Raw genomic sequence first — 22,011 nt, 5'->3', positions numbered from 1 at the left:
AGCAGATATACATCTTTCATACCAAACTGAACGGGCCTCGATTATGTCAGCATGGCCGATAGGCGACTGTCCTTCCTAAAATGGTCGCCGGTAGGTCTAAAGCGAAATGTGGCACGCGCCGGCACGCGTCGCTCCCAACGAACGTGTTGTGTTATCGATAAACTCGTCCTTTTTTTATTCACCCCTCTACCTCCGATACTTAACACCACACCCACCTTTCCCTTTTTCACCCTTTGACCTTAGTAGTTTCTCGCTGAAGAATGAACGATAGCATCCGCTCACAACTCGAATGGTCTTCGACTCTCAGCACGGTCAACGCCCCCATTCCGGACGAAACAACCAAATTTCACCGGAAAGTAGGTAGTGTTTTTTTTGTTTTCTTACTTTTTTTTTTTGCCACGAAGAACTGATTTCACTCTACTTTTTTTGTGGGATAGACCTCGATCATTGCCACTATCGGTGCGTTTCTTGTGTGCTGAGGATGAAGGACAAACAACATATAGTACTTATCTAGGCCCCAAGGTCAACAGCGTCGAAAAACTTGCTGAATTGAGACGTGCTGGTGTCAATGTTGGTGCGTAGGCAAGCTATCCTTCTTTTCCATGCTCGTCCCCAACGAACCCTTGTTTCTCCCTAGTTCGAATGAACTTCTCCCATGGCTCTTATGAATACCACCAAAGTGTCATTGATAACACAAGGAAGATGATTCAATGTGCGTCCATGGTCGTTTTTTTTTTCTTTTTTTTTTTCTTTTCTAACTTCCTAACAGCCGAGCCGGAAGGCAGACCGGTTGCTATCGCTCTCGATACTGTTTGTCCAAACTTTCTTCACATTGGCTTATGGTTTTATTAATTCGATTCAATCAATGTTTTACAGAAAGGACCAGAAATCCGTACGGGTGTCATGAGAGATGGAGCTGATGTGAGTCGTTGCTTTCAATTACAGGTTTGTGTCTTGTTACAACGCTCTCTTTACTTTGGGTAGATCAAAGTCACCGCTGGCCACGAGTTTATCATCTCCACCGACTCAAAGTATAGTGAAATCTGTGACGACAAAATCATGTTCATGGACTACGTACGTGGTCCTTTCCTTTGATCCTTCACTATTTCAAGGCTGACATTACCGCCACCAGAAAAACCTTCCCAAGGTGACTGCGCCCGGTAAACTGATATATGTTGATGATGGTGAGTTTCAGTTACAGGAAACGTTCGTGCTGAAAAAGACCGCGGGTTAAGGTATTCTCTCCCTTCTGGTTCTATCGATTGACGGAGACGCCGTACGCGTTCGCACTCTGAACAACGGTACACTTTCTTCACGTAAGGGTGTCAATCTTCCTAAAACCGAAGTCGACCTCCCCGCACTTTCCGAGAAGGACAAGAAGGACCTTCAATTCGGTGTTAAGAATGGAGTCGATATGGTCTTTGCTTCATTTATTCGACGTGGTCAAGATGTTAAAGACATTCGTACTGTTCTTGGACCCGATGGCGCTAGCATTAAAATTATCGTCAAGATTGAAAACGAGCAGGGTGTAGCCAATTTTGATGAGATTCTGAGAGATGCCGATGGTGTCATGGTTGCTCGTGGTGACCTTGGTATTGAAATCCCTGCTAGTCAAGTTTTTCTTGCACAAAAGATGATGATTGCCAAGTGCAACATCGTTGGAAAGCCCGTCATCGTTGCTACTCAAATGCTCGAGGTTCGTAAGCTATTACTTGCGAAAGCTGGCTGCACTGACAAATTCTTTCCGCGCAGTCCATGACGGTATGGATCCCTGACTTATGTCTGGATATTGACTTGCTCAGCTGTTTTACAGTATAACCCCAGGCCGACCCGTGCTGAAGTTAGCGATGTCGCAAACGCTGTTCTTGATGGCGCTGACTGTGTCATGTTATCTGGAGAGACCGCTAAAGGAGCGTATCCTATCCAATCCGGTACGCATTCTGTGATCATACATCTCAGAAACCACCTTCTTACCACGCCCACTTAGTCCTCATGATGGCTGAAACCTGCTTGCTCGCGGAACATGCCATTTGTTACCCGCCACTTTACGATGAGATCCGTGCCATCCAACCACGCCCTACCGAAACCGCAGAGACTGTTGCTATCGCAGCCGTCGCCGCCGCTTCAGAGCAAGGTGCTACTGCTATTCTGGTGCTCTCAACTAGCGGCAACACTGCTCGTCTTATTTCCAAGTATCGCCCGAAAGTTCCTATCTTGACGGGTAAGCATTCTTCGATCACTCCACTCTGAACTGTTGATGATTGTTTTTTCCTTTCGCTTCAGTCACCCGCAATCAACAGACAGCCCGTCAGATTCACTTGCACCGTGGTTGCTATCCATTCTGGTATCCTGAGGCCCGAGGCATTGCTAGCCACCAATGGCAGAAGGATGTGAGTTTTAGTGCCCGCTCATGACTAATTGCTATAATCCTTCTTTGCTCAGGTTGACAACCGAATTCGATTCGGTTTGCGGAGTGCTTTGGATTTGAACATTGTCTCCAAAGGTTCGACTATCATTGCTGTTCAAGGGTGGAAGGGTGGTCTGGGACACACAAACACCTTGCGTATCTTGAGTGTACCGACGGAACCTGCCGACTTTGAACTGCAACCACTCGGAGCTTAGAATTCAGAGAGTACTTGCAGGAAAATAAAAGGGTATTTTTGTACATAGCTCAGTACAACGTATAGATTTCTCTTTCTCACAATCCCACGACGTAAGCTCCGAGGCTGTGGTGTGCTGTTCATCACGAAGTGACGGACGGTATATAATTATAACGTACTAGACTTTGACCGCTTCTGCTTTTTTATGTCCCCTTACCGCGAAAGACGTTCGAAGTGGACAACTTTCGCATTGTCGTTCCCTTTCGTTCGAACTGTGTCGATATGGTTCCTCAACAACGTGCGCCCTCCATATCAGCTGACGCTGGCTCGTTTTGGTCGTAAAAGGACAAACCTATTTCTCTGTTTCTCCCTTACCATTCTCATTCTCCTGTCTTTCAAGTTGCTGCATTCGACAGCTTCAGTTGAATCATGGCACTGGAAGCCTTCTTTCCTCGGCTCACGATCAACTCTGGTGTACCAGCGGGAGGATATCCAAAAGATGTGGCAATGGGAGATTGTTAGTGGCCACTATCCGTCCAGGAAGGAGAGTTAGTACTCGTTAGAGTTCATCTCAAACACTATAAATTTCACTAATCAGTTCCTTTACAGTCCCTGAAGAAATTGGATTGACGCAAATTGTAGATAACCCTGCCTTACCTCCAAAAAACGATAGGTGGAAAGCACAACCTCCGTCATCCAAACCCATCGTCACCATCACCAATGGAGTGGGTTCTAAACGGTTGTATCTGGATATGCAGCGGCAGGAACATAATATTGCCTACCCTCCACGGCCTGTCCCAGGGAGCGTGATAGATTTAGATGTGGTCAAGCACCACTGTGACTACCATCATAAAAAGGTGTGCCCGAGACTTTAAAGGCGCAAAGTCGTCGTTCTTACTCCTGTCCTCAGTATGTCCGTGATTGTCTTGAGGTCCTCCGTGTGGGAGCAGGACTGGATTACGGACGATTACGACGTGTTAGTATGGACGACTGGAAATACATCTACCTGGAAACGGACCGTTTACAAAATAAACACTCGAGGTTTAATGATGGGGTTATACTCGGCGAAGCAATTACGAATGACAGCTCGCCGTATGTCTCGAGGAACTCAGACACCCCCCTCATTCGCTTGCCCGAACCTATGCGCTATCGCACTTCTGCTGATCTCGAATCACCGTGTGATCCCGACCATCACCGTATATTCCACATGTTCTGGACCGGTCCTTTCACGGATAAACCGTATCTCGCCATTATCTCGTTTCTATATACCCAAAACACCGGTCTCCATGTTGATGTCTATCCAACGGAAAAAGCCACTTGCCGACCCCAGCTATGGCTGTGGGTCAATCCGGGACCAGCCGACTCTGTACATGGTGCAAGCACGGCTGAAGCGATGCTGGAATTGGTTAAATCCAGCCCATGGGTTTCACCCTTCTTGCACCCACGATTCCGTGATGTCATACACTTCAAGCTCTGGGATACTACAGATCAGCTCGATAGCTTAGAAGAGATTAGAAACGAGTGGAGAAGTTTGAACTCGCTCTTCGAGTCGAATGGAGTCGTGGTAAAGGCCAAACACGATGGAGATGGGGCGCAAAAGGGGGAATCTGTGTCGAAGGACACATATGACAAGTTGTCGGTCGTCTTATCGGATCTGGTACGGTTCGTGCTTTGCCATCGGTACGGCGGCATTTATTTGGACATGGATATCCTATTCTTACGCGACTGGGAGGAGTTATGGGGTTGGAAAGGTGCATTCGCTTATGCTTGGTCGGGCATGAGTAGGTATAATACAGCAGTGCTCCATATGAGCAAGGGATCGGCGTTAGGAACTTTCCTTCTACGAACCGCCATCAAGCACGATCTGGATCTCCATCCTGAAACGATTACTCAGTACCTGAGGGATGCTTACTCGAGAGACCTGCTGTACTCCATCCCGGATGCACTCTTCGATCCAGCATGGCTGAACACAGACCATTATCAACGACGTCGCCCTCCCCAGCCCTACTTCACACAGTAGGTGTTTGAATGGAACAAGTTCCATACTTGAACTGAGTATTCATTTTCCTAGCTTCCGTGAATTCTTCGACACACCTGAATCTGAAAATGCCGGTCCACTTGCATTAGGGTTTGATGGCTTCTTTAAGGGGGCGTATGCGTATCACTACCACAATTTCTGGTAATAAACTATCTCGCTTCTAGGACGCTCTAGTCGTGCTGATGACGAACTTCAGGTGGAAGCCGTTCGATCCTACTCGCAATTGGCCAGACCTGGGCCCTCGTTTCGAAGAAGGTGAACGGAAGGCTCGTAGCGGCACTAGCGACCAGGAAAATTTAGACCTCAGAGACCTTGACTGGTCGGCGGTTTTGAAAAGAACATTCGAGTCCTACATACGTGGCGAACGACCCAACATGTATGGAGAATGGTTAAAATGGTGATCACGATCCGGACGCCTTACATACGTATAATTTTATCCTATCCTCTGTATTCTATTGGAGAGTAATATACAGCTAACGTCGGTTCTACTTGACATCTTCTGCGGATTACAATCAGGGGCGTAGCTTATCTTGAGCGGTGTTCACGGTGCCTCTCAGTGTCTTGATGACCGCTTTTGGATCATCTGCACCGAAGATGGCTGTTCCAGCAACGATGACGTTACTTCCTGTCGCGGAGGATTAGAGAAGTAAAACGTAGCGCGCAAGACTGCGCGTTACGCACCGGCTTGAGCACAGACGTCAATAGTCTTGGGGCCGACGCCACCATCTACTTCGATATCTTTTTCAGGGAATCTAGCCCGGAGTTCAGCGACTTTGGGAACACAACGCTCGAGGAACTTTTGGCCTCCGCGGCCTAGGGAATGTATGTTAAACTTGGACGGTCAACGCGCGGAAACTTTGAATAACTGACCGGGATAAACCGTCATAACTAGAAGCATATCGGCAGAATGACCGATCTCGTCCGTAATGGCGAGGGAAGGAGTATCTGGTGAAATGGCCACACCAGCTTTCATTTTGCGATCGTGAATGGCTTTGATGAGCGATATAGGATCGGCTTGATCGAGGTCTTTGAATGAAGGTTTTATACAAGATGGAGGAGGAAGATAACATACATGCCGCTTCAATGTGAAAACAATATAAAGCGCCTCCTGCGTTAGCGACGTCGTTGATCCACTATGGAAGTTGTTGACCGATTAGTAGAGAAAGCTAAGATGGATGGCATTACAAACATACTATCTCGGGCTGGGAGACCATCATATGGCAATCCATGAAAATTCCCGGTACGCTTTTGTGGACACAAGACAAAATCGGGGCACCTGTGAGTACAGTATGAGCAACGGAGGTAGATGATCATTCACCAGTACTCACCCATCGTGATATTGGGCACAAAATGGCTTGAATGTACGTGTTAGAACATGATACGATGGTTGAATATTGGTTCGAGCATACCCGTCCATGACATCTGGACACGGAGGGTGAATTTCGTTGGAAACGAGGTGATAGAATCCCCGGAACATACCCATGTGTAGCCAATCTGCACCATCCTTAATCATTCGTTTGCATTCAGCCGTCAGTTGACCGAAGTCACTGGCAAGGACCGATGGAGAGATTATTGCTTGGGGCATCGTCGGTGCCAAGTTGAAAGGCACCGGGAGGATATAATTATTGCACGTGCCAGTGCTTAGCGCTTAGCGCTTGGTACCAGACAGTCCTTACATATTTACTCTCAAGGTATATTATCAGTAAAGGTCTCCCTGCGTTACGACTCAGAAAAACAGTTGATCTCTTCTTTGTGTCCAGAATCCTCAACCTAGTTGTTGACGATCTTTGCTCGCGCTTCATCCCCTCAACATGAAAACAAGTATGCTGTTCCAAGGCTCAAGGTTGTCATATCATTCACCTATTCATAGTGCAGTGAACGACACCGTTGCAAGTGCTACTGCAATTGGTGCTCGGACCATTATTACCCCCAGGCTCATCTCTGAGTCTTCAGCCAGGGGCATCACGTGTCCTTAGAACATGTCCAGCATGTTCCCTCCTCATCTCGCATAGTTGCTGGCGGCAACGTTGTAACGATTGCGGTTAGCCTCGCCGGCCAATCCACAACCGCCACACATTCGGGCGCAACCCGTTGCTCTACCGCCGTCTGGGCGGGGTAATATAGTATGCCTTCGCTGGAGGTACTGCAGCATTTGTTGTGTGAATGACCGCCAACTTCACATCGTCGGAAGTAGGAAAAGGGTTGACTTCGAACAAAATGATGTATCGTCCCAAGAATTCACTCTTAATTCAACGACAGGAGATGATGAGATCTATGTGTGGTTTAAGCGTCTGTCATATCCTTTTGAACCTGGATAAGTCGTGAGAAAGGGTAATCTTGCTTGGCGTATAATGGTGTAGGCTTTACCTCAGAGTTGAAAAACAAGGAATTGCGGCCCCAGGGGAATGGTTTCCGCCTGATGTTCAAGTACTCGTAGGAAGGAGGCTGAGGTAGTACACCGTCATTCTCGGCCCTCAAGTGTTCGATATGTTGCTTGTGTTCGGTCTCAAGGTTGTATACCCAGGCTCCACAGACAGCAACTATAGGGCACCATGTCAGTAATGGTATCTGTAGCGAAAAAGACAATGGTACATACTAGCGGGAATGCAAACATACCAACTTGTGGCTCTTATATCAGAAACAAAAGAGAGAAACGGACAATGATCAATTATACCTGATTTTCCTCCAGAGTTCAGTGGTTTCTGAGTCATTGTCAGTACTGATAAGCCCGTGAAATGGATTGTAGTGGACATACGTGCTGCATGATGCTCTACCTCTTCAATCTGAGCAAGATAGGCGTTCTTGGTCTGGATGGGCGTCTCAGTAGCAAATCTACGAGATTGCGCGCGCAAGCCAGTGCGAATGGTGTTTCGAACGAGGTACATGATTGAGAGTATTAAAGGAATGGCCAAGGCGTTCGTTCCCGGAACGGAACGTTGTGTGTTCATGTTTGGCTAGCCCAGGCGCGTGTTTACACCGGGCCTGGCTAGAATTTAGAGGGACGCGTCACCGAAAGTTCCTCTCCTCCATGGTTGCACGTTCCCAGTCCTCAGCTGCAGGCGTTCTTGCTCTCCTTTCAGAACAAGAACCAGCCTTCAAACAACATGCACTCAAATCCCTCAACTCCCTAGTCCCGCGATTTTGGGCCGAAATCTCAGAACAAATCGCCTTGGTGTGAGTCTTTCCTAAATCGACTTTGGTTTTCATACTGAACTCTCCCCCCGATTAGAGAATCTCTTTACGACAACGATGAACTCCCTACAGAAGCCCGCGACTCTGCTGCTCTCCTTGCGAGCAAGGTGTATTATTATCTCGGAGAAAACGACGAAGCATTGTCTTTTGCATTGGGAGCTGGGAGCGCGTTTGAAGCCGAATATCGTGGGCGAGGGTCAGAGGAATATGTCGAGACTGTTTTATGTACGTCTTGAATCAGTTACGTTCAAGCCACTTGCTGACCTTGTTTCGATTTTAGCTAAAGCAATCGACCGTTACATCGAGCTACGTTCCGAGGAACAAGTGGATGGTAAACCTGACAAGATAGATCTTCGTTTAAGGGCAATAATTGAGACCATATTCACCCGTTCAATTGCAGAAGGAGAGTACAAGCAAGTGAGCTATTCAAGTTTTGATTGTCTGCAGCAAGTCCATCTAAACGTCATTAGGCGATCGGAATTGCCTTAGAATCCCGTCGCCTCGACGTAATTTCCCAAATATACAACAAAACACACGATATCTCTATCCTGAGTTATACTATGGAGGCAGTGGTTGACACCGGCTTTTCACTATCATATCGTGACACCGTTCTTCGTTTTCTCTTCCCTCTCTTCCCTCAACCTTCGGCCAAAGGTATCTCGACACATGTGCACGCCCTTATACGGTTACTGGTTACTCTCAACGATTCCTCGTTAACTGTACCACTGCTCGTCTCCCTCGTTCCCCAAGAGAAGCTTTTGGCATACCAGTTTGCTTTCGATCTCGTGGAAGGTGGTGCTCGGGATTACCTAGAGAGCATAAGGAATGAGCTCCCCGCTGGGGACCAGGTGCGTCCGCTGTCTTTCGTTCACGCTTGGCAGTCATATTCTGAATTGCCACAAGAGCACCAGAGAAATCTTCGATAAAATTCGATATATACTGTCAGGTCAAGAATCAGTGAAACTATATCTCGAATTTCTTAAACGAAATAATCACGTTGACACCCTCATCCTCAAACATACCAAGGTGCTAACGGTCTCTTCACCATAACCCCGTCCACTTATTCTGTTTTAGGATGTTCTTGAACCCCGATCATCTATTTATCACACAGCAGTCACTTTACAGAACGCGTTTATGCACTCAGGTACAACCTCAGACGCGTTCTTGCGTGAAAACTTGGAATGGCTCGGATTGGCTACCAATTGGTCCAAGTTTTCCGCCACTGCTGGACTGGGAGTCATTCATAAGGGTTTCTTCGAGCAGGGTATGACCATCTTAGGCCCATACCTTCCCCAGAATGGTGGCGAGAGTAATGTCCCTGGCGCAGCATACTCCGAAGGCGGCGCCCTATACGCCTTGGGTTTGATCAACGCTGGTTGCGGCACGGAAATCTCTGGTTTTTTGCGAGAATCTTTGCGATCAGCACAGGGAGAGATTGTTCAACACGGAGCGGCATTAGGATTAGGAATTGCAGCCATGGGTTCCAAGAATATCGAGGCGTTCGAGGATTTGAAGAACGTTTTATTTATGGATTCCGCTGTCGCCGGTGAAGCAGCTGGTTACGCAATGGGCCTCATCATGTTGGGTACCGCAGCGGCAGATCCTGTACATGAAATGCTGTCCTACGCGAAAGAGACACAACACGAGAAAATTATCCGCGGGCTTGCTGTTGGTATTGCATTTGTGTTCTATGGGCGACAGGAGGAAGCAGAAAAAACTATTCAATCTCTTCTCAGCGAAACGGTATGTCGTCTGATCGTGCCTCGCAGTGAAACATAATTATTTATGCTATTCCCAGGATCCTATTTTGCGATACGGGGGTGTTTACACCTTGGCATTAGCTTACGCTGGTACATCCAATAATGATGCTGTCAGGCGCTTACTGCATATCGCTGTGTCGGATGTTTCCAATGATGTTCGACGCGCTGCAGTGACCTGCCTCGCATTTCTGCTCTTCAAGAATCCTGGTCAGGTGCCTCGTATTGTTCAACTCCTCAGCGAGAGCTACAATCCTCACGTCCGTTGCGGTGCTACCCTGGCTCTAGGAATCGCTTGCGCTGGTACAGGTTTACAAGTGAGTGATATGTTGCAGTGAACGAGGGAGTTCGTATACTGACCGCATCCCAGGATGCGGTAGAGATTCTAGAGCCAATGACGAAGGATGGCGTCGACTTTGTCCGGCAAGGTGCCTTCATCGCATTGGGAATGATCCTCCTCCAACAGTCTGAAGCTTCCTCTCCTTCACTTGCACCCACTCGATCACTTTACACGAAGATCGTGTCGGATAAACATGAAGATCCAATGGCAAGGCTTGGTGCCGCTCTCGGACAAGGTCTCATCGACGCAGGTGGGCGAAACGTAATGATCAACCTGCAGAGTAGGGCCGGAACTCGGAATACGAATGCTGTTGTCGGCATTGTCATGTTCTGCCAGTTCTGGTACTGGTACCCGTTGGCCCATTGCGTGTGTCTCGCCTTCGAGCCGACAGGAATTATCGGACTCAACGCGGATCTGAAGGTGAGTGCCGGCAGGTGATCTTGTAGGCAGTCTGTTTTGACAGATTGATTTTAGGTCCCCAAATTTGAGGTCATTTCGAATGCAAAACCAAGTCTCTTCGCCTATCCTCCCTCCACCAAGCCGCCGAAGAAGGAAACCGTCGCTAAAGTCGCAACTGCAGTCCTGTCCACTACAGCGAAAGTGAAAGCACGAGAAAAGAAGAAGGCTGCGGCCGATGGCGATGCTATGGAGACGGTAAGCTGGTAGTTATTTTGGGTAGAGCTTGATCTCATGATGGTAGGACGAGAAATCCGCTTCTGCAGACGAAGATGTTGACATGAAAGCCGAAGAACAGATCAGCAAAGGTGACGTCTGTTCATTTTATTGGTCTTTGCATGTGCTTATCTTTGTGCCAGCCTCAAAGTCTTTGAAGAAGGCGGAGCCGTCATCTGAGTTGATACCTAACTTCTCCCGTGTCACACCTGCCCAACTAGGTTGTATTGCCTTCCCTTCAGAATCTAGATACCAGCCCGTTCGAGCTCTCACAGCGACCTCGACCTCATCTCACGCAGGGAAGCATCCGGTGGAGAAGTTGGCCGGTGGAGGAGGTATTGTTATGCTCATCGATACAAAACCTCAGGAGGAAGCTGAGCTTCTTGAATTTGAGCAAGTTCAGTTGAGTGCACCAACACCAGCGGTTGCGAATGGAGATGCAGTGAGGGCTGTACCAACCGGACCGCATATTGCTTTGGATGAGAGTGCGCCGGAAGCATCTCCCCCTGAACCTTTCCAGGTATGTGCTGGGACGATCTTGGAAACCAATACATTGCTGACTTCTCGTTTTAGTACTCCTTTGAACACGACAATTAAAAGTAGAATAGATGTATTTTCTGGGAGCGCTATTCCGTCTGTTTGTCCGAGGACTGGATATATTAATAGCTGGGCATCAACGTGATTTCAAAACATCATACTGAACCATTCTCACCTCGTTCACGTGTGAAGACGATGTCATCTGTAAGTGAAAGACCTCTTTCGCTCTGACGGTCATGTCTACGATGCACCGTGTAGCAATTCTCGATGACTATCAGGGTGTCGCCTTGACCTGTGCTGATTGGTCTTCAATCATTGACCGACTGGAAGTGGATGTTTTCCATGATACCCTCCATGATGAGGATAGCTTGGTGGAGAGGCTCAAATCCTATGAGATTGTGTGTGCAATGCGTGAGCGCACCAAATTCACCTCCTCTTTGTTGGACAGGTTACCTAATTTGAGGTATACCAACTTCTCGTTCTTCGTCTGGATTTTCACGTTCACGAAGAGATCAGATTCATCGCAACGACTGGTTCCATAAACAGAGGTAGGTATTCGGTCGCTGGATTATTCAAAATAATATGGACTCAATCAACCAGGCATCGATGTGCATCATGCAAAGACCAAAGGAATGCCTGTCTCTGGCACCAGTCAAGGGGGGAACTCGACTGTGGAACACATATGGGCTTTGATTATGGCCGTTTCCCGTCAGATCGTTAAAGAACATAACAACATCCGGGATAACAATTCCCAATGGCAAACCTTGGTTCCACTTGGCTTACGAGGAAAAACACTTGGTCTGATTGGCGTTGGGAGACTGGGAAAAGATATCTCGAAGGTATTTATGACCTTTCTTGTGGAAATTCGACCTTCTTCCCCTTCTCGAGATAGCGAAAGTTTTCGGGATGACAACTTTAGGATGGAGTCCCAACCTAACGCCAGACCGTGCCGCTGAGGCAGGTGTTACTTTTTGCGAGACAAAGGAGCAGCTCTTGAAAGCAAGTGATATCGTGTCGCTTCATCTCGTGCTTTCCGAAACAACAAAGGGCCTCATCAATGTCGATGATCTCGAATTAATGAAAAAAACTGCGTTCTTTATCAACACCTCCAGAGGTCCACTTGTGGACGAAGATGGACTTATTGAGGCACTAAAGAATGGTGAGATTGCTGGGGCTGGGCTGGACGTCTTTGATCAGGAGCCGCTTCCACTGAATCATCCTCTACGCACGCTGGACAATGTAACTTTGAGCCCGCATAACGCATATGTCAACGATACCAACTATGAGGTGCGTAATTCCTGATTTTGATATATTTTCGAGCAGCTGATCAGGACTCCCTTCATGGTAGACGTTTTGGAAAGAGACGGTGGAAAACATTGGGAGCTACCTAGATGGAAATCCCCAAAGACTTTTATAATTATTTACATTTTGTAACTTGCGAGAAAAAGAAGCGATCTCAGTCATGTGATCGTCACGCGATCTCAATTGTCACACGTTTTGGCGGAACTGTGCTTCCCCATTTCTCTCTTCAAAGCCACACATTCATAGCAAGCCTTCCAGCCTTCCTCTCTGTAATGGATGCTGAATCACGTACCACGAAGGCCCGTCGAGAGGGTTAGTTTTCCTTGCTCCTTGCGCTTTTTTTTGTTAATCGGACGCGCTTTTATCAATAGCTTACAAGGCCAAGGGCGCTCTCAAGCAAGATGATCTCAGACGTCGTCGCGAAGAACAGCAGGTCGAGATCAGACGTCAGAAGCGAGAGGAAAATATCTCCAAGCGAAGAAATTTTCTTCCTTCAGCTGGTCAAGACTCCGATGAAGAAGTGATCACTGCTAACTGGGGTCCTGTATGTGATTTGCCCCCTTTAAAGTACGATGAACTTACCGTAATCCATGATTAGGCAGATGAAATGGTGCATGGTGTTTTTTCTGAAGATCCTGAACGTCAGCTGGACGCGACAACCAAGTTCAGAAAACTCCTGTCCAAAGAAAGGAATCCGCCGATTGAGCGTGTTATTGAGTGCGGCGTTGTTCCACGATTCGTAGAATTTCTACAAACTGGCCACTCGATGCTCCAAGTTAGTACTTTCTCCTTCATTATGTACAGTTTGTGTGGCTCAACGTTCACATGTTTGTCGTAGTTTGAAGCAGCGTGGGCATTGACCAATATCGCATCGGGAACCGCAGAGCATACTCAAGTGGTCATCAATGCACAGGCTGTTCCAGAATTCATTAATCTGCTTTCGTCTCCTACGCTTGACGTTCGTGAGCAGGCTGTTTGGGCACTTGGAAACATCGCAGGAGATAGCCCTCAGTGCCGAGATTACGTTCTTCAACGAGGCGCTTTGCGGCCCTTACTGGCACTCTTGAGCGAACATCATAAACTGAGTATGCTAAGAAACGCGACATGGACTTTGAGTAATTTCTGCCGTGGAAAATCCCCTCAACCTGACTGGGAACTGGTGAGTTTTACACCCAACCTGTGGAGATAGAGATTAAACGATCATCCCCAGATTTCCCCTGCGTTGACGGTGCTCACGAAGTTGATCTATTCTCTCGATGACGAGATATTAATTGACGCATGCTGGGCCATTTCGTACTTGTCTGACGGTTCCAACGATAAGATCCAGGCAGTCATTGAATCTGGAGTGTGCCGACGTCTCGTCGACCTCCTCATGCACAACTCGACGTCTGTGCAGACCCCAGCTCTCCGTTCGGTCGGAAATATCGTGACTGGTGACGATTTGCAAACCCAGGTCGTGATCGCCTCCGGGGCTCTTCCCGCGTTGTTGTCTCTGCTCTCTTCACCAAAAGATGGCATCCGAAAGGAGGCTTGCTGGACGATTTCCAACATCACAGCAGGATCGCCTCCCCAAATTCAGGCCGTTATCGATGCAAATATCATCCCCCCACTGATTAACATCTTGCAAAACGCCGACCTCAAAACTAAGAAGGAAGCTTGTTGGGCTATTTCGAATGCTACTTCCGGCGGCCTCCAAGAGCCCTCCCAGATCCGGTATCTTGTTGGCCAGGGATGCATCAAACCATTGTGCGACCTCCTCACCACAATGGATAACCGGATTATTCAGGTGGCTCTAGACGGACTTGATAACATCTTGAAGGTCGGAGACATAGACAAAGTAGCCAGTGGGCCTGGTGCTGTCAATCAATATGCCATGTTTGTCGAGGAAGCTGGTGGAATGATCACGATTCACAATCTCCAACAACACGACAATTTGGAGATTTACAAGAAGGCTTTCAATATCATGGACAAGTACTTCCCCGATGAGGAGGAGGTCGATACGGCCCTCAATGCGCCGCAAGTCGATTCATCTGGTGCTTTCGCTGTAAGTGATGTTCCATTGAATACGAGATATACTTATTTATGTCCCTATCTAGTTCCACTCAGATCAACAAGCACCTCAAGGCGGCTTCACCTTCGGCCAATAGTAGAGACTTGTAGTCCGTATATGTTTAATGTATGACGTCGTGCGTGGTGAAGGAGTGATTTGGCGTATTACAGTTCGTGTCGTAAATAAATTTCCTTCTGTATCGTGTTTCCATTCCATTATGTCGTTCCGAGCTGAACTTGGAGAGCACATAACCTGCAGTGGGCGGTCTCCTTGTCATTTGAAGAGATTATGTGATCAACAAGGATGGCTTCACAAATACTTCCATTGGGTTGCGTTCTTGCTCTTCAACCCTTTTCTTCTACCTTCTGACTTACCGCCAGAGTTGATTGATAGATGCATCGGTTCGCGGATATGGGTGATCATGAAGGGTGATCGAGAGTTCACTGGCACTCTGCTTGGGTTCGATGATTTCGTTAGTGAGTAATTTACCTGTGGTTGCGCACGCGTTCTAAACGCAGTCGTGCAGACATGGTTCTTGAAGATGTGACTGAATAGTTAGTGAGCTCTTGGATCAGCATTTCCTTTCGGAACTTATGGCCTGGCGGAATAGCGAAATTACCCCTCAAGGGAAAAAAAAGACGAGCCTCGCACAGACTCTTTTAAACGGAAACAACATCTGCCTAGTGAGAACATGATTACAGCGCGTCCTTGTGGATTCATTTAACAAACTCGTTCAGCTTATACCAGGAAGTAACGGACCAGAGGAATCCTGAAAGAACGCATTAGACACACACCCGTTGCACAGGCTGAATGCAGTTACTCTTCCTTACTTGTTACGATTATTGATTAGCAACGCGTTGGTCCGTGCTAATATTGCTGAGCTCGTCCTGTACTTGAATGGTCATGTCTAACGACCTTGTGGTAATAACTTTGCCGCACCAAACTTGTCCCTAACCTTCATAATCCTCCACACGCGCGCTCACTAAAAATGCCCATGCGACTGCGTTTAGCACTCCATGGCAGACGCAACGATCGTATTTTCCATCTCGTAGCCATCAACCAACGTGCGAGGAGAAATGGTAAACCAACAGAATTGTTAGGAATATATGATCCTCGAATAAGACCCGGAGGACGAGACCATAAAACGATGGAATGGAGTGTTGGAAGGATACGTTATTGGTTGGATGTTGGTGCTATACCCAGCAAAAGTGTTGTTAAACTTCTCGAGATGGTGCGTGTTGTATCGTACAGTTCCGTCTAACTCTTCGTAAAACGACACACTTATTTTCTGTTCAGGGGAATATCTTAAAGCCTGGTTCTCCGTATCATCCCAAAGCTTCCCCAAGCGAATCTACTAGCTGTTCTTCCACCCCCTTGGCATCAGCCCCGACTTTATGAGCTATCCAGGAGGGTCGTGAATATTATTCGAACCAGGATATCTACCAAATCCGAATAACAAAAAAGTCACTCGTACCAAGCTCGATTCAGAATGTCCTAAGCTACCGAAACGGTTCTGGGTGTGGGTTGGATGTCTGGGAAAGAGTTTGGACAATATCTACACGACCTGCTACCTCTGCCAAATCGTGAGCAGTCATGCCGTCCGAATCCTACATTATCCCCTATAAATACTACACGTTGTATGGAACAATTTTAGTGAACCGACCTTGACTTTGGGATCTGCTCCTTTTGTTAGGAGGAATTTCACAACTGAAATATTTCCTCGATCACTTGCCAAATGCAAGGGTGCATAACCCTACGTTGTTGTCAATCGTACCGGAGATGTCGCTTCGGTTATCTCACTCACATTTTCATCTAGTTGGTTTAAATTGAGGTGTGGGTTGTTTTTGAGGAGTGTCATTAGTTTATTAAGGTCGCCAGAGACAGCAAAGTCATGGATAGTTGTATCGGTCTCGGGTAGAAGGTCGTTCTCATCTTTCAACATGACACTGATTGACGGTCCTAATCCCGACCGTACACCGCCGCTTTGGGTTGGAACGTCCTCTTCATCCCAATCAATCTCATCCTCCTCAGGAGCACCAACTTGAGGCTTGCTTATCGTGCCTTCCGTCCAGCCTAGATCGCGGGCGATCTGAAGGTATCTTCTCTCTCCTTCGGCTCCATCGTTGTAGTTTTCACCAGTGGATTTCCATGCGTCCCATTTAGCTCTACCGGTCATATCGAAGATTGATGGACGAGAAGTATTCGGGCTGGGAGAAACAGTCAACCATTTGAAGAGGCCATATAACTAATGTGAAAGATCAGGAGACGAGAACTCTACGGCAAGTCAGAGACCTCAAGTTTAGTAGCCGTGGAGACTTGCTGTAACGACGATGCACTCGAGAGATAGGCAGCTGCTTCCCGGAAACTGCTGGAAGGTTCGTACATTGTCGAAGTGGAAGTGGAAAAGCGTTTCATTATGTAAGGGCACTCTACCTCTACGAACCGTGTTCACCAACCAATGGAACGAACTTAGATTAACTTAGATTTAAAGTACTATGCGAGGCCAGCAGCCTTCATTGCCTGAGGATCAAGGGAATCAGTAGAGAAGACCAACGAAGTAGTAGAAAACCTCACCTTCAACATTTCCTCTCCAATCTTTGCGGGACTGTCTGTCACTATCACACCGGCCTTCTCCAAAGCTTTCACCTTGTCAGATGCCGCGCCTAATGGAAAGTTTGATTTTAATTTTTGGACAAATCCATCCATTTATAGGGATCTCGAACTCACCCTTTCCTCCGGAAATGATAGCGCCTGCATGTCCCATTCTCCTTCCGGGCGGGGCAGTTCGTCCAGCGATGAAGCCTACGACTGGCTTGGGGTTGGAGCGAGTCTTGTTGTATTTCTCGAGATACTCGGCGGCTTCTTCTTCCATAGATCCACCAATTTCACCAATGAGGACAATTCCTACATGGAAGGACATAGTTGAGGGAATGATTGGACAACTCGCCAAAAAAGCTTACCTTCTGTCTTAGCGTCGTCAAGAAAGACTTTTATTGCGTCAATGTGCTTAGTTCCGGGGAACGGGTCGCCTCCGATACCCAAGCAGACAGATTGGCCAAGGCCAACGCCAGTTGTTTGGGCGACAGCCTCGTATGTGAGAGTTCCAGAGCGGGACACGATACCTGAAGTCATATTATAATCATGATAACCAAAGTTCGCGACATTGCGTACCAATTTTGCCTGGAGTATGGATGTGTCCAGGTTGGATACCCATTTTGCATCCCTCGGGATTGATGACTGTTGAAAACACGTTATTCTGGGGCACTTTCCTCATTCTCTTATACAAGACTCACCACCTGGACAGTTGGGTCCAACAAGCCTTGATTTTGACTGGCTTGTCAACGCGTTCATGATCTAAAAAAGATACAACTCATGCACATTGGTTCGACCGCCATGACCACATACACGAATCTCATCTGCCTGCGGAATGCCCTCAGTAATGCAAACAATCAGACCGATCTCGTTTTCAATGGCTTCTATGATTGCATTGGCAGCGAACGGCGGGGGCACGTAGACAACGGTAGCATCTGGTCGAGTTTCCCGTACTGCCTGTAAGACCGCATATAAAAAGGTCGTCCTGCTGTGACATCTTCTTTGTAACACACCTCCTTAACATTTCCGAACACTGGCAGACCGAGATGTGTTTGTCCGGCCTTCTTGGGTGACACACCACCGACCATCTTCGTGCCGTACGCCAACGCTTCTTTCACATGGAAAGTTGCCTTCGTGTCTAGGTCAGTGTCTCGTTTCAACTGGTACTAAGGTGAGAACTCACAGTATTTCCTGTGAATCCTTGACATAAAACTTTGGTATCTTTGTGAATGAGAAGGTTTCGAAGAGTATCGTCATAGCTTCTGCGCGCGGTTGACTGGGAGAACGCCCTGCGTCCAGCTAATAGCATGTGAGAATGAGTTTGACACCATATTTGCCAACTGAACTCCGACGTACCATTACGAGTCAGTGAATGTGTCGATTGGCGAAACATGGACGAACTTGAGAGTTACAGACGCAAAGTCCGCGTCGGACAGGATGGTAATAAAAGTTGTTGTTTCCTGTTTGTCCATTCCGGCCTTGTCCACAACGGTTATGGAAAGTATAGCGCTTATGGCCGTTGTAATTCCGACTACGGATACCACAGATACAACATACAGAACATATGACCTCTTGATCTTAACGTTCTAACGCCCCCGCCTTTCGCCTCTCACGGACTTTCTTCGATGCTCTATGGAGTGATATAACCGCATACTTCACTTGATCGAATCGCTTTTCGTTTATGGCACTACGGAATGCGAATCTTTTGAGAACTCTGAAGAGAGCTTTAGTAAGGAACACCGACCTCGTTAATTCAGATAGGAAATTTTCTTTTATTGGATTCGGCGCTGCCGAAGTTGGCAGCTGGTGTAGAACGAGCGGAGTCCAAGTGAGAACTAGTGAGGGCCAGATAGTTGACATGGAACGGAATATTGAAACAACCATCGAATCACTTTCGGGAGGAAAATCTCCCACTAGGCCATTGAGAAGATACCCCAGGAATTCGGAACCTCCAATTTCAATAACGTTATGGATCGCATTTGCATACAATATGAAATTCGGAGGAGGCTGTTTTGACGGATGAGGGTCTAGGCAATCGTGAGAGAGTATCATGCGGAACAGGTCCAGTGCGGCGAAAATGGTATCGGCCTGAACAAGAGAAAGGGCAGCGGTGCTAGCGCGGAACGCGGTCAAAAACACGGATGACTGGAAGAAAATATCGGGTGCTTGTTGGACTAATTGTATGAGCATTTGGAGGTAATCCTCCAACACTGTCAGTTGCATTTAGGACAAGGAAAGATCGCATATACCACGAGCACGCACCATCAGGGATGGTTCCCGCCGCCTTCACTTGAAGCGTGGATGCTAAGTTATTTGTTGAGCGTTCATATATCTCTTGGAAGGAACCCCGCAATTCGGGATCTTCCTGATCGCCAAATCGTCCAATTATTTTCCCTGCGATCCAGAGATAACTCGAAAAGCCGGTAGCCTCAAACGCGAATGACATCCTGGCAACTACTGCGGCACCTATTTCGCGGACAGCGGTATCAAAGAAGCTCAGGCCATGTCTGAGGACACGCGTTACTCTTTCAGCAAGGTCGGCATCCGTTCCATACTTGACAATGAACTGGTCGAAGATCGTCCAAGCTTCTTTACAGGTATTGTGGCAAGCAGCAGGCAACTCCTCCCCGAAACTTCTGATCACGTTGAGCATGACCTCAAGGTTTTCAAGCCCATCTGCAAAGCATTCTTAATGGATGATCAGTGAAGAATACTTCGAAACTTGCCCCCAATCTCTTTCAACTCCTGTTTGGTAGCTTGTACGGCTTTACTGGTAACGGCATGGATTTGAGACAGAATATCCAAAGAAAACGTCTTCAATGACTGTGCGGCTTTCCCCATCGGCATAGCCGAAATAACGTGAGCAATGGCTTCATAGACCATTCGTCTATCATCTTGCAGTAGTTTTGTTCCCGAAGTGTTCAAGAAGTTGTGGAGCGTTGGGAGAACATCAACGAGATGCTGGCAGGTTTGTTAATGATGAGTTCGATTGATATCTCGGACTCATGTGCTCACCTGTTTACAATCCGAGCACAGCCACTTAAGAGCTTGCCCAGCCGCTGCGTTGACGTCCGCATCCTGTTCTTGAAATCCCACAGATATGTACTGCAGCTGAGGTGGAATGTATTCGGGATGCATATTGATCCATTCGGTGTAACGAGAGATGATGAGAAGAGCTGCATAGCGGACTCGTGGATGGTTAGGTAAAGATGGTATAAGATCCATGATCTTGGGAACTGCACGGTTATCTTTGGGGTCAATTTGCGCTCCCATTGACCGCAGAGCAAACAAAGGTGCTTCCACTTCCTGCCACGAGAGGGTGCTAGCATTATTAGATAAACCTGCTGTGATCATTTCATAGGTGGCAAGGAGGCATGCTTCTGGTTCGAGGACTTCACAGCAATCTTTCAGAGTATCGCCCATGACGTGTCTGAATGAACGGAAGTCGTCCGCTTCCTGACCCGAGAGAGGCGAAGAATCAGCAGGGAATCGCAAATGGCCGATAATGACACGCATAATGGTCTGATAAGCTTGCACAAAGAGCGGAGGAACCGACGATTTCTTGCCAATGACTTGTGCAAGTCGCGCCCAGAATGGAAACGTAATGGGGACGATATCGAGGTCGGGGTATGTCGCACACTCTACAAGTGCCTCGACAATGGGAAAGAACGTGTCGGTATGATGGACGATGAGCATTCGGTATGTTTCGCCTGCCTCTGCAAATATACGAGCGTATCCTCGAATCTTTTCCGGGTTATCTTTGTGTTTATTTAACAACGGTTTAAGAGCAATGGCACGCGGAACAACCATTTCGATAACAGGCATGTTATCGTCTATCTCCTGCGTCTCGTGGATAAGGTCGCAAATTACATCGACAGCAGCATCGAACAGAGTATCGGACGCCAAGGCTTCAAACGCGAAACCGAGAAGCGGCGAACCTGCCATCTCTGCAGTGCTGACTTCGCCAGAAAGAAGCCAGCTTCGCAAGCAGTTGAACACTTGGTTCTGAACCTCAACCGTAACACCTAAATTGGTTTTAATAAGTAAAGGGAGAAGCTGGGAGAAATGAGGATGTAAACGCGCCAGCAGCCTGGATATACATCGACAACAGATCAAGGACTTGTTTGGAATTTTTTGTCAACAAATTTGTTATCCTTTCGTTCCAATCGTAATCCTGGGATCCGAGGGGCTGAGTGGCTTCAAGGATGCGCGGCTTGGGAAATAACTGACTGTGATTGGGATTTTGGAATTCGTATGCAGTTCTTCCGGAAGCAACGTCAAGAATTGCAATAAGACGGGAACTGTCTCTGGATTCGTGCCAAAAGTGGTTATCATCGTTTGGACGGCATTCTCCCAAGCGGGATATTGGAGGGCAAGTCCTGCCACCGCTAAACATATCTGGACGATGATCGCACGAGGACCAGACTGATAGTTCTTTAGCGCAGTTAAAAGCGTGTCGCGCAGTCCAGGTAGTTGCGATGGATCGACTTGATTGAGGTCATAAGTGACCTATAGTCGGTTCAGGTATGGGACCGAAATGTCAAAGAAACCCTACACGCACCTTTGCCCGGAAAGTCTGAGACGCAAACAGTTTGGCAGCTGGAGGAGCATCTGGTGAAAGCAAAAGAGCATTACACGTCGACCAGGCTGCAGGCTACATAAAGAGTTCGATGAGGTTGAAAATCATCAGCCGAAGCCTGAATGAGATAAACATACTGAATGCTGAAAATCCTGTAACCATGTATTAGCTTTATCCAAGGACGCCTTGTCCGGTGTCTGCGTGAATACTTCTAATGCAGATAGTAGAGCCTGAATATCAGCCATTGAATCGAGGAGGTGAAGGCACAGAACAAAGAGTAGATCAAAAATTGATGAGTGTTTACCGCTTTGCCACAGTACCGAATCTCTTGTTCTGATTTTCGCCTTTTCAA

General features: G+C 47.5%; 12 protein-coding genes across 12 annotated transcripts; 7 read left to right on the top strand and 5 right to left on the bottom strand.

Annotated features, from left to right (window-relative positions):
• Window positions 1-135: 135 nt before the first annotated feature.
• E1B28_001043 (uncharacterized protein) lies at window positions 136-2,722 on the top strand. Its single transcript, XM_043146937.1, has 14 exons — window positions 136-356; window positions 438-459; window positions 515-574; window positions 638-712; window positions 770-810; window positions 877-921; window positions 985-1,074; window positions 1,133-1,184; window positions 1,236-1,696; window positions 1,753-1,761; window positions 1,814-1,931; window positions 1,988-2,221; window positions 2,284-2,390; window positions 2,443-2,722. Exons 1-14 carry the CDS (start codon window positions 261-263, stop codon window positions 2,620-2,622), a joined length of 1,590 nt encoding a protein of 529 aa, XP_043015642.1. The 5' UTR covers window positions 136-260; the 3' UTR covers window positions 2,623-2,722.
• A 57-nt stretch (window positions 2,723-2,779) lies between these two features.
• E1B28_001042 (uncharacterized protein) lies at window positions 2,780-5,247 on the top strand. The gene is made up of 5 exons (XM_043146936.1): window positions 2,780-3,148; window positions 3,210-3,457; window positions 3,511-4,616; window positions 4,672-4,779; window positions 4,835-5,247. The coding sequence occupies exons 1-5, from the start codon at window positions 2,806-2,808 to the stop codon at window positions 5,037-5,039; spliced, it is 2,010 nt and encodes a 669-aa protein (XP_043015641.1). The 5' UTR covers window positions 2,780-2,805; the 3' UTR covers window positions 5,040-5,247.
• Window positions 5,151-6,261, bottom strand: E1B28_001041 (uncharacterized protein; the record flags this gene model as incomplete). Its single annotated transcript, XM_043146935.1, has 7 exons — window positions 6,048-6,261; window positions 5,967-5,992; window positions 5,832-5,914; window positions 5,711-5,771; window positions 5,509-5,652; window positions 5,320-5,451; window positions 5,151-5,263 (listed from the first exon to the last, which is right to left on the bottom strand). The coding sequence occupies exons 1-7, from the start codon at window positions 6,221-6,223 to the stop codon at window positions 5,151-5,153; spliced, it is 735 nt and encodes a 244-aa protein (XP_043015640.1). The 5' UTR covers window positions 6,224-6,261.
• Window positions 6,262-6,804: 543 nt separating this feature from the next.
• Window positions 6,805-7,574, bottom strand: E1B28_001040 (uncharacterized protein). Its single transcript, XM_043146934.1, has 5 exons — window positions 7,394-7,574; window positions 7,313-7,340; window positions 7,235-7,257; window positions 7,006-7,178; window positions 6,805-6,948 (listed from the first exon to the last, which is right to left on the bottom strand). Exons 1-5 carry the CDS (start codon window positions 7,521-7,523, stop codon window positions 6,922-6,924), a joined length of 381 nt encoding a protein of 126 aa, XP_043015639.1. The 5' UTR covers window positions 7,524-7,574; the 3' UTR covers window positions 6,805-6,921.
• A 92-nt stretch (window positions 7,575-7,666) lies between these two features.
• E1B28_001039 (uncharacterized protein) lies at window positions 7,667-11,196 on the top strand (the record flags this gene model as incomplete). The annotated part of the gene is made up of 12 exons (XM_043146933.1): window positions 7,667-7,812; window positions 7,868-8,055; window positions 8,111-8,247; window positions 8,301-8,678; window positions 8,734-8,856; window positions 8,905-9,573; window positions 9,629-9,904; window positions 9,958-10,347; window positions 10,402-10,581; window positions 10,628-10,691; window positions 10,743-11,119; window positions 11,173-11,196. 12 exons carry the CDS (start codon window positions 7,667-7,669, stop codon window positions 11,194-11,196), a joined length of 2,952 nt encoding a protein of 983 aa, XP_043015638.1.
• Window positions 11,197-11,372: 176 nt separating this feature from the next.
• E1B28_001038 (uncharacterized protein) lies at window positions 11,373-12,553 on the top strand (the record flags this gene model as incomplete). Its single annotated transcript, XM_043146932.1, has 5 exons — window positions 11,373-11,599; window positions 11,653-11,684; window positions 11,737-11,975; window positions 12,025-12,423; window positions 12,485-12,553. The coding sequence occupies 5 exons, from the start codon at window positions 11,373-11,375 to the stop codon at window positions 12,551-12,553; spliced, it is 966 nt and encodes a 321-aa protein (XP_043015637.1).
• A 157-nt stretch (window positions 12,554-12,710) lies between these two features.
• E1B28_001037 (uncharacterized protein) lies at window positions 12,711-14,585 on the top strand (the record flags this gene model as incomplete). The annotated part of the gene is made up of 6 exons (XM_043146931.1): window positions 12,711-12,750; window positions 12,810-12,982; window positions 13,037-13,213; window positions 13,277-13,597; window positions 13,649-14,482; window positions 14,535-14,585. The coding sequence occupies 6 exons, from the start codon at window positions 12,711-12,713 to the stop codon at window positions 14,583-14,585; spliced, it is 1,596 nt and encodes a 531-aa protein (XP_043015636.1).
• Window positions 14,586-14,791: 206 nt separating this feature from the next.
• Window positions 14,792-15,261, top strand: LSM5 (RNA-binding protein lsm5; the record flags this gene model as incomplete). The annotated part of the gene is made up of 5 exons (XM_043146930.1): window positions 14,792-14,816; window positions 14,869-14,964; window positions 15,015-15,042; window positions 15,099-15,171; window positions 15,226-15,261. The coding sequence occupies 5 exons, from the start codon at window positions 14,792-14,794 to the stop codon at window positions 15,259-15,261; spliced, it is 258 nt and encodes an 85-aa protein (XP_043015635.1).
• A 215-nt stretch (window positions 15,262-15,476) lies between these two features.
• On the top strand, window positions 15,477-15,886 carry E1B28_001035 (uncharacterized protein; the record flags this gene model as incomplete). The annotated part of the gene is made up of 2 exons (XM_043146929.1): window positions 15,477-15,719; window positions 15,785-15,886. The coding sequence occupies 2 exons, from the start codon at window positions 15,477-15,479 to the stop codon at window positions 15,884-15,886; spliced, it is 345 nt and encodes a 114-aa protein (XP_043015634.1).
• Window positions 15,887-15,987: 101 nt separating this feature from the next.
• On the bottom strand, window positions 15,988-16,903 carry E1B28_001034 (uncharacterized protein; the record flags this gene model as incomplete). Its single annotated transcript, XM_043146928.1, has 4 exons — window positions 15,988-16,095; window positions 16,152-16,241; window positions 16,293-16,733; window positions 16,781-16,903. The coding sequence occupies 4 exons, from the start codon at window positions 16,901-16,903 to the stop codon at window positions 15,988-15,990; spliced, it is 762 nt and encodes a 253-aa protein (XP_043015633.1).
• A 78-nt stretch (window positions 16,904-16,981) lies between these two features.
• Window positions 16,982-18,473, bottom strand: SCSALPHA1 (Succinate--CoA ligase [ADP/GDP-forming] subunit alpha, mitochondrial; the record flags this gene model as incomplete). The annotated part of the gene is made up of 10 exons (XM_043146927.1): window positions 16,982-17,008; window positions 17,063-17,151; window positions 17,216-17,392; window positions 17,449-17,610; window positions 17,660-17,725; window positions 17,782-17,842; window positions 17,894-18,037; window positions 18,094-18,210; window positions 18,264-18,379; window positions 18,437-18,473. The coding sequence occupies 10 exons, from the start codon at window positions 18,471-18,473 to the stop codon at window positions 16,982-16,984; spliced, it is 996 nt and encodes a 331-aa protein (XP_043015632.1).
• Window positions 18,474-18,658: 185 nt separating this feature from the next.
• On the bottom strand, window positions 18,659-21,904 carry E1B28_001032 (uncharacterized protein; the record flags this gene model as incomplete). Its single annotated transcript, XM_043146926.1, has 9 exons — window positions 18,659-18,767; window positions 18,825-19,290; window positions 19,343-19,756; window positions 19,807-20,041; window positions 20,096-21,105; window positions 21,164-21,254; window positions 21,311-21,589; window positions 21,642-21,734; window positions 21,797-21,904. The coding sequence occupies 9 exons, from the start codon at window positions 21,902-21,904 to the stop codon at window positions 18,659-18,661; spliced, it is 2,805 nt and encodes a 934-aa protein (XP_043015631.1).
• Between the last annotated feature and the right edge of the window lie 107 nt (window positions 21,905-22,011).

This window comes from Marasmius oreades, chromosome 1, assembly GCF_018924745.1.
Source record: "Marasmius oreades isolate 03SP1 chromosome 1, whole genome shotgun sequence".
In the NCBI taxonomy this organism is placed as follows: domain Eukaryota; kingdom Fungi; phylum Basidiomycota; class Agaricomycetes; order Agaricales; family Marasmiaceae; genus Marasmius; species Marasmius oreades.
This window is presented reverse-complemented; position numbering and strand designations above follow the sequence as displayed.